The 16,039-nt window shown below is 39.8% G+C and overlaps 1 protein-coding gene across 1 annotated transcript in view; it reads left to right on the top strand.

The window, feature by feature from the left end:
- Positions 1-15,803, top strand: part of esama (endothelial cell adhesion molecule a) — a 62,159-nt gene extending 46,356 nt beyond the window's left edge. The window contains exons 2-7 of the mRNA XM_037120045.1: positions 7,771-7,922; positions 10,593-10,794; positions 10,910-11,065; positions 11,406-11,528; positions 11,693-11,825; positions 12,366-15,803. Coding sequence (XP_036975940.1) covers positions 7,771-7,922; positions 10,593-10,794; positions 10,910-11,065; positions 11,406-11,528; positions 11,693-11,825; positions 12,366-12,900 — 1,301 coding nt within the window. The 3' untranslated portion in view covers positions 12,901-15,803. The remainder of the gene's footprint in view (positions 1-7,770; positions 7,923-10,592; positions 10,795-10,909; positions 11,066-11,405; positions 11,529-11,692; positions 11,826-12,365) is intronic.
- The last annotated feature ends 236 nt before the right edge of the window (positions 15,804-16,039 follow it).

Below are 16,039 nucleotides of genomic sequence, written 5' to 3'. Positions count from 1 at the left end.
AGAATAATTTTTGATACCGTTTTCAGCCTTCATAAGATCCAGGATACTGGAAATCTAGTTCACATAAAAGATTGATTGAACATGTTATTATGCATTGAGTTTCACCAGTTATTACTTATACAGTAATGTCTGGGTGGGTCTGTTATGAATATTTCCTCTGCTCTGTTGATGATCACAGTAGCAACAAATTGCCTCTTCAAAGGACACAAACAGATGGTCAGATAGTGTGATACTGAGATAAATATTCTTATTGTAAGAGGAAGGTAGAGTTGTATAAAGTCACAAAGCGTATTACAGATAAGAGCGAAACAAACTTAAAAATCAAAATCAAAAGATCCTTTTTTGATGCTTGCAACAGGACTTTCAGAGCCGGACCACAACAACCAATGAGAGAGGCATTTCAGTAGCCGACAGTGCTGCCAAGCAAGGTTAAACGTTCCAGCCCTTGAGGCTAATGTTAGCAAGCATACTGCTGTGGACAGAGACTTAAATCTAACCAGCAGTTCTCCCCCGAAGAATAGAAAACCTGTGTTGACCGCTTCTCCCCACTCATCCAGACTCGTTTGTCATTCCCCCTTTGTGTTTTTTCCACACTGCAACGCGTAACTACAGCACATTGTTGCACCATGCTAAGGCTCCATTTTGGTTACGTCTGCTTCCCCGTGAGATCGTGTGAGAGGGATTACGTACGAACCCAGCTTTCAGTCTGCAGAGCCATGAAGCTAGGGTGCTGAAGCCAGGCCCCCCACTGCTGCACAGAGCACTGTTCACCGTTTATTAAAAATGTTTTAATATTGAAATTTCGTGTCCAAATTCAAAACTGCACTTCTTTTGGTGTGCAGTCAGATACAGAAATGTGATAATTATCGTATGGACAGTTCTTAAGATTTGAGAATGACAGACAGACAGACAGACAGACAGACAGACAGAGAATTCTTGCTTTATAGTTTTTATTTTTATTTTTAATGATTCTAAATAAGGTTATCATCATTATCTAATCAGCTATATTATGTAAATATATACTATATATACTATATAATGTTATTTTGCTGATAAAATTACATACAAGAATGTAAAATACTGTGCATCATAGGCTCATATCCAATGTCCTGACATGGATATTAAAGGAATATAATCAGAAATACCATAAAGGACTTGGAGTGAGTGAAGCGGTACTCAGATTTGATTTAGTACTTGCTTCTCAACCTCATACTGCTTTCATTTCTTCATGCAGGCCTGCTATTTATATTGAGATGTTTCCTGCTACCCCCATGAAACATGTTAGGTATAAATAATCTTTATGTTTGGGTATTTTATATTTATTGAGTGGGAACTGCTAACCAGTACCACTGCTATGATCTCTTTTCTTTTTTTTTTTTCTTTTATGTGATACCATTCAAATTAGGGTTGTTTTGCTTATTTTGAGAGCTGCTTTGATTTGTTTCAGCAAATGAGCACACTTAAAGGGGTTGTCGTGGTCTAAAAATGTCCGGGAACCACAGCTTGTTCCAAAAGTGTTGGCCGCTCCATGAAGTCCCGTCATTAGTGCACACTCACCTACAGTATAAAGCCCGAAAGATGAATGAAAGCTTGTCCACCTAACCATGAAACACCTTGTTAAATCAGACTTAGTGAAATTCACCCATTACCTCCAGTGAGATCCACTCAGAACCTCATTACACCCTTCATTCTCCTCACACTGAAAGAACCCGCTCCCATCTGCCCTGCCATCAGTCACCATGGAATATTTAAAGCCTGCACAGTGGATTTCAGACCTCCACAGAGAGAAAGATTAAGCCTCACTGACCAAATTAAGAGTGAAGAGCGAACGTTGTGAGTGTGATCCCATTGGCCTTGTTCATTTCTCTATTTATCCCTTCATTTTCCATCTCTCCATACATTCATTCATCTTTTCCTCTGGTGGGATGCACTCTCATCGGAATCAGGGAGGATTTCTGTCAGGAAATCTTCTTAAAGCAGCACTTGGCAAGATTTTTAGGGAGAAAAAAAAAAAAACACCAGTCTGATCAGGCTAAATCATGAAGAGCAGCCCATCTACACTAATGAGGAGCTGAAGATTTGGCCTATTTTACCCAATGAAATGTTGTGTGCATGTGTGTGATTTGTAGTGTATGCACACCAAAGGTCACGAATGGCAGTTTTAGAAGAAAATTCTACATTTGTTTTCCAACAATAACTCATTCTCTTAAGTCCAAACTCAAAGGAATAGTTTGACATTTTGAGAAAATGTATTTTTGCTTTCTTGCATGCATTTAAGCCATGTCCAACTGCCATTTGCAAGTAAAACGGATGATCTGGGTTAAAAGTAAAGCGCAAAGCGGATGTAATTAGACTGTAGACTAGTTAGGTGTGTTGTGAACGTAACACAGATTAAACCAATCAGACTGTCATCTCCCGTTTCTTTTAGAGGCAGGTGTGCCAGGACCTTCAGCATTGGTATTCAAACAGTGGCAATCTATGTGGTCCTTGGCCACTGGACACTCCGCCTCAGCCGTTTCCCAACCATCTCTCCCATCAACATCTCTGTTTGACTACATATGAGCAAAAACACTTAAATTTAACCGTGGTGGAAGAGCAGGAGGAGGATTTGCCAGTATCTGAATCAGAATCCGTATTCCTTTATTGTCCAACAAATGGGAAAATTTGTTTGCCACAGCTGCCAAAGTTCAGAATATTACAAAATATAAAGCAATAGTAAAAAGTAAACAATTATATCCCTGTGTGGAAAATAGTAATGCGTGGATCAGGCAGGATGGGTCATAAAAATGATTATTCTGATAAATCGTGGATGGGATGCAGTCAGGTAAAATATGTATTTAACAAGGAACAATTTACCTGCAGTGATCCCCCAACAATGAGAAAGTGCATCCTTCCTTTTAAAGAGCCAGCATGCGCATTACGCACGAGGCAGAGCAGATTAACTCAATTAATTATTTAAATCTCCGGACTTGTCGACAGGATTGGTCAGGATCTAATGTTAAGAGATGTTCTGTGTTCTTCTACACAGCGTAAGCTCAAACACACAGTTCAAATTTGTATGATAAAGTTCTGGAATAAAGCAGCCGTCCTCATGGTAAATCTTGAGATTCATCAAACCTGTCTGAAAGTATTTATTTCAGGAGATAAAAGTTGGATTCTGTTTCCTCTTGAGAGTTTCCTCTGTCCTGTCCAGTTTATAACTACAGCTTTTAGTTTTGCTGCTTAAATATGCCACGATATTTGCTGCAGTGCAGTACAGTGCAGTACTGCATGCATAGAAATGTTTAAATCACTGAAAGCAGCTGGGCCTGAAAATGAAAACGGCATTGGTTTGAAACCAGCATTGGCACTGACATAAGATAGGATTCATTCATACACATTCTTACACAAGTCAAAACATCCATCCATCCCTCTGAGACTTTCTGCAGCCTCTCAGTGGAATCTTACAGGCTTATTGTAATCATCAGAGAGCTGCCCCAGAGTGACTCATTATGTTTATGTATAAGCCTCTTTCTATCATCTCTACATGACCACTGATCCAACCATCCATCCATCAGTCAGCACCTCTCCAGACAAGCAGTCTCACTCTAGGGCAAATCGTCTTAGGCTCTAAAGAGCAATTGACACAATGAATCTCTTTTTGTTGTTTCCCGTCTCTTGTCCTTCCTTTGTCCTCTTTCTAAGGACATTTCCTTCTGTCAGTGGGCATCTGTTTTTTTTTTTCCTCCAACTCCTTCTCCACCTCTGTCTCCATCATAATGTCTTCATTGGCATGCGTGCTTTCTTTTTTTAAAAGACCATAGCCTACACACTGTCCATCCCTCTCATCACTGTCACTATCAGCTATCCAGCCACACAGTGACAGAGAAACTGATACCTACACCCACTCCCTGTAGAGATCTCTTTACATGGTGCATTGTTGTAGTTCTAATTTCAGCCATGCTGAGAAACTTCATTAGAATTAGGATGACTTCATTCATTTGGTATCAGCTTGATTTTGTTCCAGGGAAAAAATTTCCAAAGCAAATCATCTTGAGCTTTCTTGATGTTTTATACAAGCTAAATGCTTGTTTACTATTAAAGCAGCTAAATTGGTATTTTTTTAACAACACAGTACAGAATAACAATGTCAAAACAAGGTGAAAAGGGTAAAAAAAAAAAACTTGTAGTAATAAAACTGAAGAGAATTTAACCCTCAGCTCCTCTCGACTTCATGTAGCCTTATAGTGAGTTTCAGATCATTGTTTAGCTGTTTGGCCACAACTTCAGTGTTTGGGTATACTCATTCCACCCTGCTTTTATAGTAAAAAAAACAACCCATAGTAAATTTCCAGACAAACAGAAACAGTTAGACACAAGCTGGTGAAGCATCTAGCAGCTAATAAGTCTGATAGCCTGCAGGAGTTTGTTGAGACCATAAACAGTGCTATACAAGAGGGTATATTGGACTTGGATTCCTCAGGTGGAAATAAACATGACATTAACAATAATGTCACTCTGTAAGCGCTGCATTTGTAAATAAGCGACTGTTTGCTAACCAGTTGACTTAAAGGATGATGATACAGTATGTCAGTGTTGTGTTCACAACTCATTTTTACTGCCAAAATTCAGCTAAATGAGCTTAAAATATTGTATTATACTATAACAGGTAGGCTTGATATAAAAACTCAAATCAGTAAGAAACTTTTTTAACAATAGCACCTGACCACATCAGTCTGTCGCTGTCTTTTCAGCTGATTTCCCATTAAGTTTCCCATTAAATATTCTGTTTCAGAGAAAAGCACAGATTCAGCAACCGGGACACGTTCTAAAATGCTGTTTCATTGTGAATTTAATGCCGCACGTCGGAACTTTGGGTTGGTGGCCCCAAACGGCAGTGAGCCTGAGGCGGCTCTTTGAATACTGTGGACTTCAATACCCAGAAGTCATGTACCATGACATTGGCAGTTCAGGTTTCCTCTTTGTAGTGTCTAGCTGCTGCAGAGGTAGAGAAGAGGTTCAGCTATCACTGATGAGTCTGGACAGAACACCACTTCACACTTCTGAATTGGGCTTTGCACTTACATTTCATTGCATCACTTCCTGTGCATGAAGAAATATTCTTGTTAGTGACAATCATGACATCCAAACATGAGTACTAATTAGGAATGACTTGTTTTTGCCTGTTGCAGTACAGTGAAGTAGGTTAATATAGTATGCAGGGTGCATGTGTGTGTAGAAATCTCATGAGGCTTTAAAATGAATTTGTGGAGTGCAGTGTAGTGTGAGTAGAGTGAGGAGTGTTGGTGCATGTAAGTGAATGTCATGAGCTACATGTCTGCCTTTCTGCATTAGTGTTCACATGAAGATCATCAGCCGAAAAAACACTGAGAAATCCCATTGTTTTTTTTACAATGTGCATACACCTGCCACATTTCCACATCACATGCTGTCTGATTAAGACACTTAGTGAGACAGATCCTAATTAACACAGGTATAGGTTTTCTCAATGTTGGGGTTGTTATAAAGCAAGTTATTTGAGTGGAAGAGTGTAAAAGACAAAGATACATCCTGTCTAGAGGAGAGGTAGAAAACGAGAAGACCAGGGGGAAGGCTGTGAGGAGATAGTGATGGAGATGAAAAAAAATACAAAAGAAAACAAAGCCTCTCTGTGTTTAATCATCATCTTATATTCATTGTCTTTTATAGTACCTATGTCTGATTATGTCTGTCATGATTGTTGGGATTGACAGAAAAGTAAAAGGGCACAGATAGACACTTTCTGTTGACTAACAGCATGATCCAAAGAAAAACATATTTTCTCCTCCAAAAGAGAGGCTGGCATTTATTAGAGACAAAGTCAGAACTATGATTTACTGTATGCATAGATTAAGCAAATCAGTCACTGAGCATTAACACACATTGTCTCAGTCAAACGTGTACTGTCAGTTATTTGAATGTATGCAACTGACTTTTTTTACTGGGGACACATTTTTAAACTGGATATCATCCATAAAATTATTTTCAAAAGAAAAACAAGTACATTTAAACCTGCAGGAAGTGCATTTCATGTTGTTTTTGTACCAAATGTGTTTTGGGTCTCTGCTGCCCCTCCCTGGTTATTAACATGAACTACATTTAACTCTACCAGTGAACCAATGCATGCAATACTTTTCAATTTCAAATCACCTCTGACTTATCTCACAAACTTGTTCTTTGTTCTAGTCCATAGTTTAATGAGTGATTAAGAAATGTAATGGAGCAATCAGCTTAATGTTCAAGTCATGAGAGACTCTTATACTTTACAATAGTTGGCAGAATCCACATCATTTCCCTAGTCCTCACTGGTTTCCCCTATGATAAACCAATAGTGAAGAAGAAGATTTCATTAAGAAGATTATCCCAATGTGACTTATTGTCATTGTACTTGTGTATTGCTATGTTCTGCTACTTTATACTTCTTCTCCGCTACATTTATTTGATAACTGTAGTTACTAGTTATTTTGCAGATTACGCAGTGCTTCAGTGCCAAAGTAGCGCATTTCTGAATTAGGATTAATATTATTATTTTAAAGGCAATTAGATTAAGAAAAAACAATCCTAATTCTGATAATCAGCAAAATGCTGAATATTGAATCTGATTATCGGTCGACTCATAGTATACAGCGCATACTGTGCATAGTATGTGTAAATCTACATAAAGCGTACTTTAACTTTTGATACTTAGGTACATTCAGTGTCAAATACTTTAGGACTTTAACTCAACTGCTATTCAATGGGTGAATTTTACTCCTTGCAAAGTAATATTCTAACGTGTTATCTTTACTTTATTTAAGTATGAGTTTTTGACACCTTTACAACTTTATTATGGTTAGTATGTGTGCTCCCATGTGTGCCTGAGGTGATGTGAATGTTTTGATATTTTTTTGTAAAAGAACATATAATTCTGGGGGATTAGTGTTATTCTGCTCCATTCCAAGCCTTTTACCCTCATATTAACGTCACATGTCAACGTCACATAAAGGCCCATATAAATCTCTGAGGTCAAATCTTTCAGAGATGAAAAATGGAAAGCTTTGTGGACATGCCAACTCACAGATTGACTTCTTTGAGTGACCTGGTTGAAACCGAAGTTGTGTCAGTTGTTCTGGACTGTGTTACTGCTCCACTGCTCTGTTAGCCTGATGACAAATATCAGCTCAGAAGATGAGTACTCTAGGATTATGAAGACTTACCCTCCACAAGTTCTCACCTGCATGGATATTCTCCCAACTTTGGTTCGTAGGAACAGGAATTGTTATGTTTTTCATTATGATGAATAGACTCTAGCTGTTTCTTCTTTGACCTTTTTTAAAGTATGTTTATGACTATTATGATAGTCTTTGGATATTGATCCTGTTATTTATGACATGTCACATTTAAAATGTAATGTTTATATATGAATAATGTGGTTTCAGGTCATAACTTATCTAAGTTACGTGTGCTTGTGACATTTTTACATGGCATATGAAGTGACTACTTTTATTCAACGTTGCAGCCGAATGGTTGATGAAATATTATGAGATTCAAAATGTGTTGCTACTGCTGTGTCAGTAAAGTTAAAAAGTCAGATTAATCCATTCCTACAATATAGCACTTAGAATTTACATGACCTGGATGACAGAGAACCTTCATTAATGCAGATTAATTCATCTTTTCATCAGTAGGAAGAAAAACTGATCAGTTTTGCAGAAGGGTCGAACTAACAGCTTTCCTTTCTCTTCCCTTCCCCTTTCTCCTTCCTCCATCCAGGCATTTGGGCCCAAATCCAGATGCCCCAAACCAGTATGGATGTGATCAAGGGTAAGATGGTGGAGCTGAGAGCCTCCTACAACACAGATGCAAGCAGTGACCTGAGGCAGAACACTATCATCTGGAACTTTGTCACTGAAAGCACCCAACTGGTACGGAATTGAATGGGGGATCATATATACAGTCATATATGGGAATCATTGAAGTAATCTTGCTCCATATAGTACAGTATATAGGGATCAGCTGTAAAATATTTGTATTCTGTGTCTATATCTGGGATTAGAGTTAAAAAGGGTGTTTCCTGTTCTTCTACTCTTAATCTGGCAAAGCTCTTCCTTTGTAAACCCTTAGAAATTAATCCAAGACAAAAAAGGCTTAAAGCTTTCACACAAGCAATGCGTTATATCTTTACTACATCATACTGTTGAAAGAGTGTGTTTTGCTGTGTTAGGAAAGTGACACAGTAAAAAACACATTTATTGAATTATTTAATTAGGATAAACATGTTTTTATTCCAAATCAGATTATTTATGAGGTCACCGTTGCAGTAACATATGAAACAAAGCAGAAGGGTTTTACGTAACAGGCCCAGCTGAACGACCCCCCTCCTTAAGCCTACATTGTTTTTGGTTTTTTTTTACACATTATCTGGAGACCTGGCCATGGCTCAGCTTACAGATCTTCCGAGGTCAGATCATCGGGCTGTGCAGATGGACGACCCAAAAAAAAAAAAACGATCACAATCAAAAAGAAAACAGGGGACAAGGGAACTCAGAGAGCCAGGAGAGAAACAGTTGATTACAAGTGAGGCTTTTTGTTCATATGCCTGAACAGCTATCCAGCGTCTCACTCTGCCTCACTGTCATTTGTAGCCAGAAAAGATGAATCAAAAGAACAAACTCTCACTGCCTCAAAGCCAAACCTGGATGCCACAGTCTCTGCAGAGAGCTCTGCAGAGAATCCGCATGGCATTCCGTCCAGCAGATAATGTGAGGTAATCACATTTAACAAACTAACTACTTAGTTGAAAATTGAAAGACTAGTTTGGCCTAGTTTGTGTCTCACATCTAACCTTATTGACCTCCACGCACTGACGCCTGACTGAAGTGGTAGTGACTCAGCCAGCACAGAAGTTTGTTGTTGCAGCCAGCTTTAATCAACTTCCACTTGTTCAAACTCATTCTCATCATCTGTGTCTGCACCTGCCTCGACTACTGTAATCCTTTACTTATACATCCAGACGACTGTATTCCATTTCTGTGTACTGCAGTGCAACACTGCGGCTTACTGATTAGTTTTGGATCTCTGTGGCACAGAGGAATGAGGCTTTGGATACACACCTATTATTTGTTAATATGATACACTCGTCAGGTTTGGTCTTCTCAGGGGATTTATTGACTATAAGAAAAAGCCACTGCCAGTTAATGAGTCTGACTTCAATGTTGTTTGTGTCTTTTGGAGGAAGCAGGACACACTAAATGCTATGTATACTTAAACATTGATACTATTCAGATTTAGAAAGATTAGATTTAACTGGGTTGAATTTATGTTTCTGCCTTACATTATATTATATTATCTCTCTCACCACAACATGTCACATGTGTCACATCCCATTTTGGAGAAATTCAGCCTAAGCCTTTTAAGTCTTTAAAAACCTAGGTTGAAATGGGCCACAAACAAGACTCAATGAGGAGACTTCGTTGGAGAGCAAATTGTGTTCCATGTCACTTTACTCTGTAAAGCCCTGGATTAACAGTCGGGTACGTCACATGCTGCGTGCTCGCTCTCTTGCATTTAGATCAGGCAATGAGACGGAATAGCTGCAAAAGTATGGACTGGAAAAAGCCATCACAGCCACCCAAAAGGCAGGATAGACAGAAGATGGACGGCTTCTGTTCCACTGCTGACTCTGTGCGGATGTGGCAGCACAGCACATCACAGACTACAGCACCACCACCAACACAATCAGCTCCACAGACAGCCTGCCGGAAGACCTCAACACCTTTTACACCGTCTTCGAGAGGAGACACACACACATACTGAGTTTGGCATGTCGCCTGAGATCCTCAGCAACTTCTGCTGCTGCATTGTTGAGAGCATCTTGACCGGCTGTATCACCGTCTGGTACGGCAGCTGCTTTGGACTGCAGAGAGTGGTAAAGACTGCCGAGATGATCAGCTGGACTCCACTGCCCTCTCTGCAGAGCATTTATCACCACAGAGTCCACAGGAGAGCTACCTCCATCCTCAAAGACCCCAACCAGGCTTTTATCCTCAGGCCGGAGGTACAGAAGTGTTTAGTTCAAGACCACCAGACTAAAGGACTCTTTCTTTCCCACTGCCATCAGACTCCTAAACAACAGATCATAACTGTCCCAAGTCCACAATTGCACTCTCAGATGCATTGTTTTATTATTATTATTATTGTGCTTATTGTTGCTTTTTTTTCTTATTTATCACACGTGCCTTGCAAAAGTGCTTTACTTTGTATATTTCGGTTGCGTATATTGCTTTTTACGTTGTTGGCATTCTTCAGACAGCAAAGGCAGAATTTCATTGTACAGAGAAACATGTAACAATCACAGTTTTGTTTGTATACTGGAAGAGATGCTAAGATTAAAAATCTCTGATTCGTTTGACCCAGGATAAGCACCAGATGCAGTCATGCTGACATGGATGTCACGAAACTGGTTCCACTGTTGTGTATAAATATGGACAAATACTTGTTCTTGACGTGTGTGCTCCCAAGCCTGTTTTATTTCCTCTTTTTTATTATTTTATTTTATTTTATTTCTTATCTTATCTTTCTGTTGCCTTGTCCAGATTGTCTCCTACACCAAAGACTCCATGAGCGTGGGCAGCTCCCAGTTTAAGGGTCGCGTTGGTTTCGTCAGCAGCATGCCCTCACGTGACGTGTCGCTGTACATCAACAACACCCAGGAGTCTGACTCGGGGCGCTACCTCTGTCAGATCATCATTCCTGGAAATCCTGGCTTCACTGCTGAGCTCAGTCTGGACGTGAAGGGTAAGAAACAGATTCAGCGGACGACACATTTACTTCTTCTTGCCTGATTTGCAGTTATTGCAATATGTTGCAATAGATTCAACAAAATAACTGTTTTCTAATCTTCTCCTCTCAGTCCCTCCCGCTGTTCCCAAGTGCTCTCTATCAGGGAAGCCAGTCCTGAAGGGAAATGTGACTCTGAGCTGCACATCCAGCACTGGGAAGCCCATTCCTTCGTACAAGTGGAGGAAAGAGAGCCCCATTTCGGAGGTCTTCTTCTCACCCATGCTCAGTGAGTGGATGATGAGTAACAAACCATAGAAGTGAGGTTTATGCACCTGTCTGTGTTGCCGAAGTTGCTGAACAAAGAATGAATCCCTTGAGGTTGCATGGTTTGCATTGTTATCATTCTAGAAATCTGTGTGATCTCTTGGTACATTTTAGTGACGGTAATGTTAGCAGAGCAAGTATCTTTGATATGATTTTTTTTTTCATGCATAGGTTTATGTTTTGGGGTGCATTTTCAGTCTGATTAGGTCTTGTCATATGTGTCATGTTCTTGCAAATGCAGAAGGAATAATGTGTGTGCATGCCTGCTTGACAGTAGTCCTATGTGTGCCGCACTGTTCTAGATGAGAAGACAGGCACTCTGAAGCTGAGCAACCTGAGCAGTAACATGTCGGGGAAGTACGTGTGCACAGCCAGTAACTCAGCCGGCTCAGAGACCTGCATTATCAACCTGGACATCGTCACCTGTACGTAGCACACAACAACACGACCAACCATCATATAGAACGAGTTATTTCTAATCTTATCCTAGACTCACTCTTTCCAAAAAAATGTGTGCAATGTGTAGCGAGGTGTGCGTCATTGTCATGTATGTGTCATGTTATTGTGTGTCCCATGACTCCACCTGTAGCCACTAATGTGGGGATGATTGTTGGCGCCACGGTGGGCTCATTGGTCGGTGTCGGCTTCCTCCTCTTAATCTGTGTTGTGTACGTGCTGAAGAGGCGGAGAGACAATGAGGACGACTTGGCCAATGAAATCAAGTGAGTTATGTGGCTCACTTCCAGGTAGCCTTTAAATGAGCACTGGCTATGTTTACATTTACGGAATATTACATCATAAACAAAATACATGTCCGACAGATGATAAACTCTGTAGACAGAAAAGCCAAGAATAATATTCAAAGGTGGAAGAAACGTACGGGACAATGGTACACTCTGAATATGTCCCATCTAGGGCTGCAATTATTATCGTTATCTAATCATATGACAATGGTTCTCTCACAATTGCTTTGTCGATAAAAGTCTAAGGTGATATACTCAAATGTCTTGCTTTGTCGGAAATCTAAAGGTAAATAAAACAGAGAAAAGTCTCACGTTGTAGAATCTGAAAGCAAACATAATGGGTCATATCTAAAGCATGTCCAAGCAGCTGCCATTGACATCCTTGATTGTATTAACTTAAATAACAAGGAATTAAATGCTAAGAAATTCAGAATCCTCTTTAATATGTGACATGGTGACACTTAACTTCTTGTGTGTGGTGTAAACAGTAAATTGACTGTGTGTCCGATCCACCCCCAGGGAGGACGCTCAGGCTCCCAAACGAGTGTCCTGGGCTAAGAGCGGCATGGGTTCAGATATCATCTCCAAGAACGGCACCCTGTCCTCCATAGCCTCCAGCCCACACCACAAAGAGTCATCACACCACCACAACAACCACCACCACCTGCAGCAGTACCCTCAGCGCCCCCCATCGGACACAGCATCCATCATCACCGCCACGGGCAGCACGGCCGGCTACCGACCGTCACGCCATCACGGCGCCTCCACCCCCACCCACTACAGCTACAACAACAACACCACCCTGCCCCGCGGACAGCCCGTCTCCTCTGAGGCCAGCACCAATGGGAGCTCCCTACCCAGACCAGAGCGCTACACTCAGCTGCCCCAGGCCCAGGTCCTGCCGCAGACCTACAGTCAGCAACAGCTGCAGCACCAGGCTGCTCCCTCCCCGCCACCGCTGCCCACCTCCACAGTCACAGCGTCCAACATCACCCGCATGGGAGGGGTGCCCATTATGGTGCCCGCACAGAACCAGGCCGGCTCTCTGGTCTAACACCTGCCAGTGCTGCTGACAAAAGCAGTGGAATTAAAGGAAACTCTTTAATTTCTATTTAGCAAAGAGTAGAAGAAAATGTCAACTTCATGTAGTCGAACCAAGAAGCTTCATGGCAAGACTGTCAGAAAGACTGTTTACTTGCTTTAAGTATGCTTACTGTATGTCTTTTATATTCTGTATGCACTGTATACATTACAAACTATGTATAGATATGATTTTCATACATTTGTCCAGTATCCTCTTTTCTACTTAATCAATTTTTCTTTTCAAAATTTTGCTTTTAAATGCCATATTATATATATTTTTTAATTCTGTCATACTAATTCTACAAAGTGGAAATTAATTGATCATTTCATGTGTATGCACATCTCACAGATGAAACTACAGATGAAGAAGGTTATGCAGGTCGGCTGTACTTCATATATCGTCTTTACCTAAAACTCTCCAAGGGAGGAATTACTAAGACCACAACAGGTTAAAGCACTGCTTTATATCTGTACTGTTCAGAGGAGGGAATGCCACTTAAAGGGAAGTTAGTGAGGACAGGGTGTAATATACAGTATTAAGTTCCATAAATGAGTATATTGCTGCAGCAGACTTATGAACAGAGAGATAAGACAACATTATGCACATGATAAATTATCCTAATCCTTTTTTGTGTGTGTGGCTGTCAGTGGTTCAGCTTATAAAATGCTCTTAGACTCCATTCTTTAAACACAGATTAGCAAAAGCTTCTTATAATATTGAGCACTATTCAGAACTGTAGGTTGATGACTTTGCAAATACACGAGTCCACTCTTGAGTTGTAATAATTTAAAGTTGCCTACAGCACTGAAATTGTAAATACGATATTTATTTTCTGTTAGACGTGTGACATACATAAGCATTTTGTTTGCTATAGCCTGAATTGCACATACAGTGCAGGTAATACTGTACGTTTGCTTGCAACACGAAATTACGCTTTTAAAAATTTTACTTTTGGGGATTTTTTTTGCAAACTTCCAAATGTTTGCTTAAAATTCGCTTGACATTTTATGGAAGCATGTCTAACGACGCCAAGCTAAAGCAACGCGGACCAAAGACAATGACACCTGGCTGCAACATGCTACCAGCTAAAATGGAATGCCCTGAACTGGCGCATGATCAAAAACTGGCATGTTGACAACTTTGCTCACACAGCCAAATGTTAAGCGAGTGCAACGACACGATAACCTAGCAAGCCTTATTTACTTAATAATTCAATTTTCAGCAGCAACAGAAAGTCCAGCTCAGCATCTGTCTGCAGTTCTTTTGTGTCCTTTTCGACCTCATCCCCTCTGTCATTATGTCCATAGTGGCTGCAAGGCCCAGTTCTGAGAACTACCTTCTCCAGGCAGTTTAGACACTCCCCGGCAGTGCTCTTATCAGAGTAAGCTAGCAGAACTAACTTGTAGTTACAGTAAGCAGCAGTTTCATTTTACTTTCAGAAATGTAATCCAGTTTCTGAAAACATTTTCTTTCTCTGGCAAAAGCATTTTTTAGACAAAAATGATTTCCTATCTGATTAACATCGCCAAGAACTGGTAACGGGAAGCAGGCGTGACTTTCTCTCAAACATTCATATCCAGGTGTTTTTGATAATTTTGAACAACCTACAGTTGTTATACCAAAGAGAGTGTTAACACCAGAGTGTTATACCAAATACATTTTGTCCTGATACCGGTGATGTAGATAAGCTGTGGCTCTTGGCTCAAAAGCTACTTTCACTGAACAAAAAAAATACTTCAGTATATATTTAGAAAATATTAAAACAGTATCCCGTGTCACACTCAATAAGAACAGCTGTAGCTCCTGATACATACAGTAGATGACATAGAGGCTCTCTAAAAGACTGCTCCACTCAGTCATTGAGATTTTGACCTTGTTACGGATGCTAGTTTAGCTTTTACATTCAAAACATCTTCATTGCAGAATCAGAATTTAAATGGCTTCACACTTAAGGGTCTTACCACACACATACACTGAATGGTTGAAAAAAAACTGACATGTTCCTAAGCAGTGAAATCCAAGAATGATATTTAACTGTGGCCACTGTCAGTTCACACAGATGCTGATTTAAATATCATTTGATTTGGAATAGAAAATAAATACATACATAGTTATCACACTACCTATTCTGCTGTATTGTCGTTACACTGGAGCAAATGTTTTGTTTTTTTTTGCTTTTTGTGTTCGTTTGTTTTTCTGCCTTTTTTGTGTTTTGCGGGCAGGGTGTCAGTGTAGCTATTCTGAAGTGAATCATTTGATCATTTGTAACTTGATGATGTTGAAGGAAAACAGAAGAGCATCCATTAGCGAATATTTCTGATCATTGCCATCGTGTTAAGACAAGTTTGATAGAACGGTGACAGCAAAACATAAAAAGCAAGCGGTAGCTGCATCTTGAAACTTTGGTAGCTCTGTTTAGATTTGTATTGTTTTTAATACATTAGGGTAAAATGGAAAGGCTTCCTATGGGAAGTCGACAATCTGTAGGAAATCATTTTGATGGGTAGAACTTAGACAGTCTTTACAGCTACAGTCCACAGGCTCACTGGGCTAACCACCAAGTGGGTCATTTCAAATGTGTACATTAAAATGTATTCAAGACAAGCCTTTATTTTTTATACAGTATATGTGTGTGTATAAGAGCACAGGAGCAGAGTTTATAAATAGTCAGTGTTTCCTGAACTAAAGAAGTGCTCGCTGTCAGTCAGTTAGAAACCATGAAGGATTGTATAACTACTGTGGCCAAACTTGTGCTTAAGTATACAGTAGGGATATACTGTGGACATTGATGTGCAGTGTGCACTTGTATTCTCCATATTTATGGTCATGGAAATTGATTTGTATCATATTTTCAATTAAAAGAGAAATGATCAGTTGTGTGTGTTTTGTTCCAAAGTCTTCCGGAAAAAGAAAAAGAAAATAGTCTCTGATATTACAGCATTCTGTTCCTATTGAGAATCTTTTCTATTGCTCTGTAATGCTATTTCATGAACAAGAAGCATGTTTTCTAATAGACATTATTGTATTCAGTCTAATCAGTGGTGATATTGAATTTGAAATTAGTAGTATTTAAGTTGTAACAATCACTGCTGAAAGCACTATACATCTT

Source organism: Acanthopagrus latus, chromosome 13 (assembly GCF_904848185.1).
Source record: "Acanthopagrus latus isolate v.2019 chromosome 13, fAcaLat1.1, whole genome shotgun sequence".
NCBI lineage: Eukaryota > Metazoa > Chordata > Actinopteri > Spariformes > Sparidae > Acanthopagrus > Acanthopagrus latus.
This window is presented reverse-complemented; position numbering and strand designations above follow the sequence as displayed.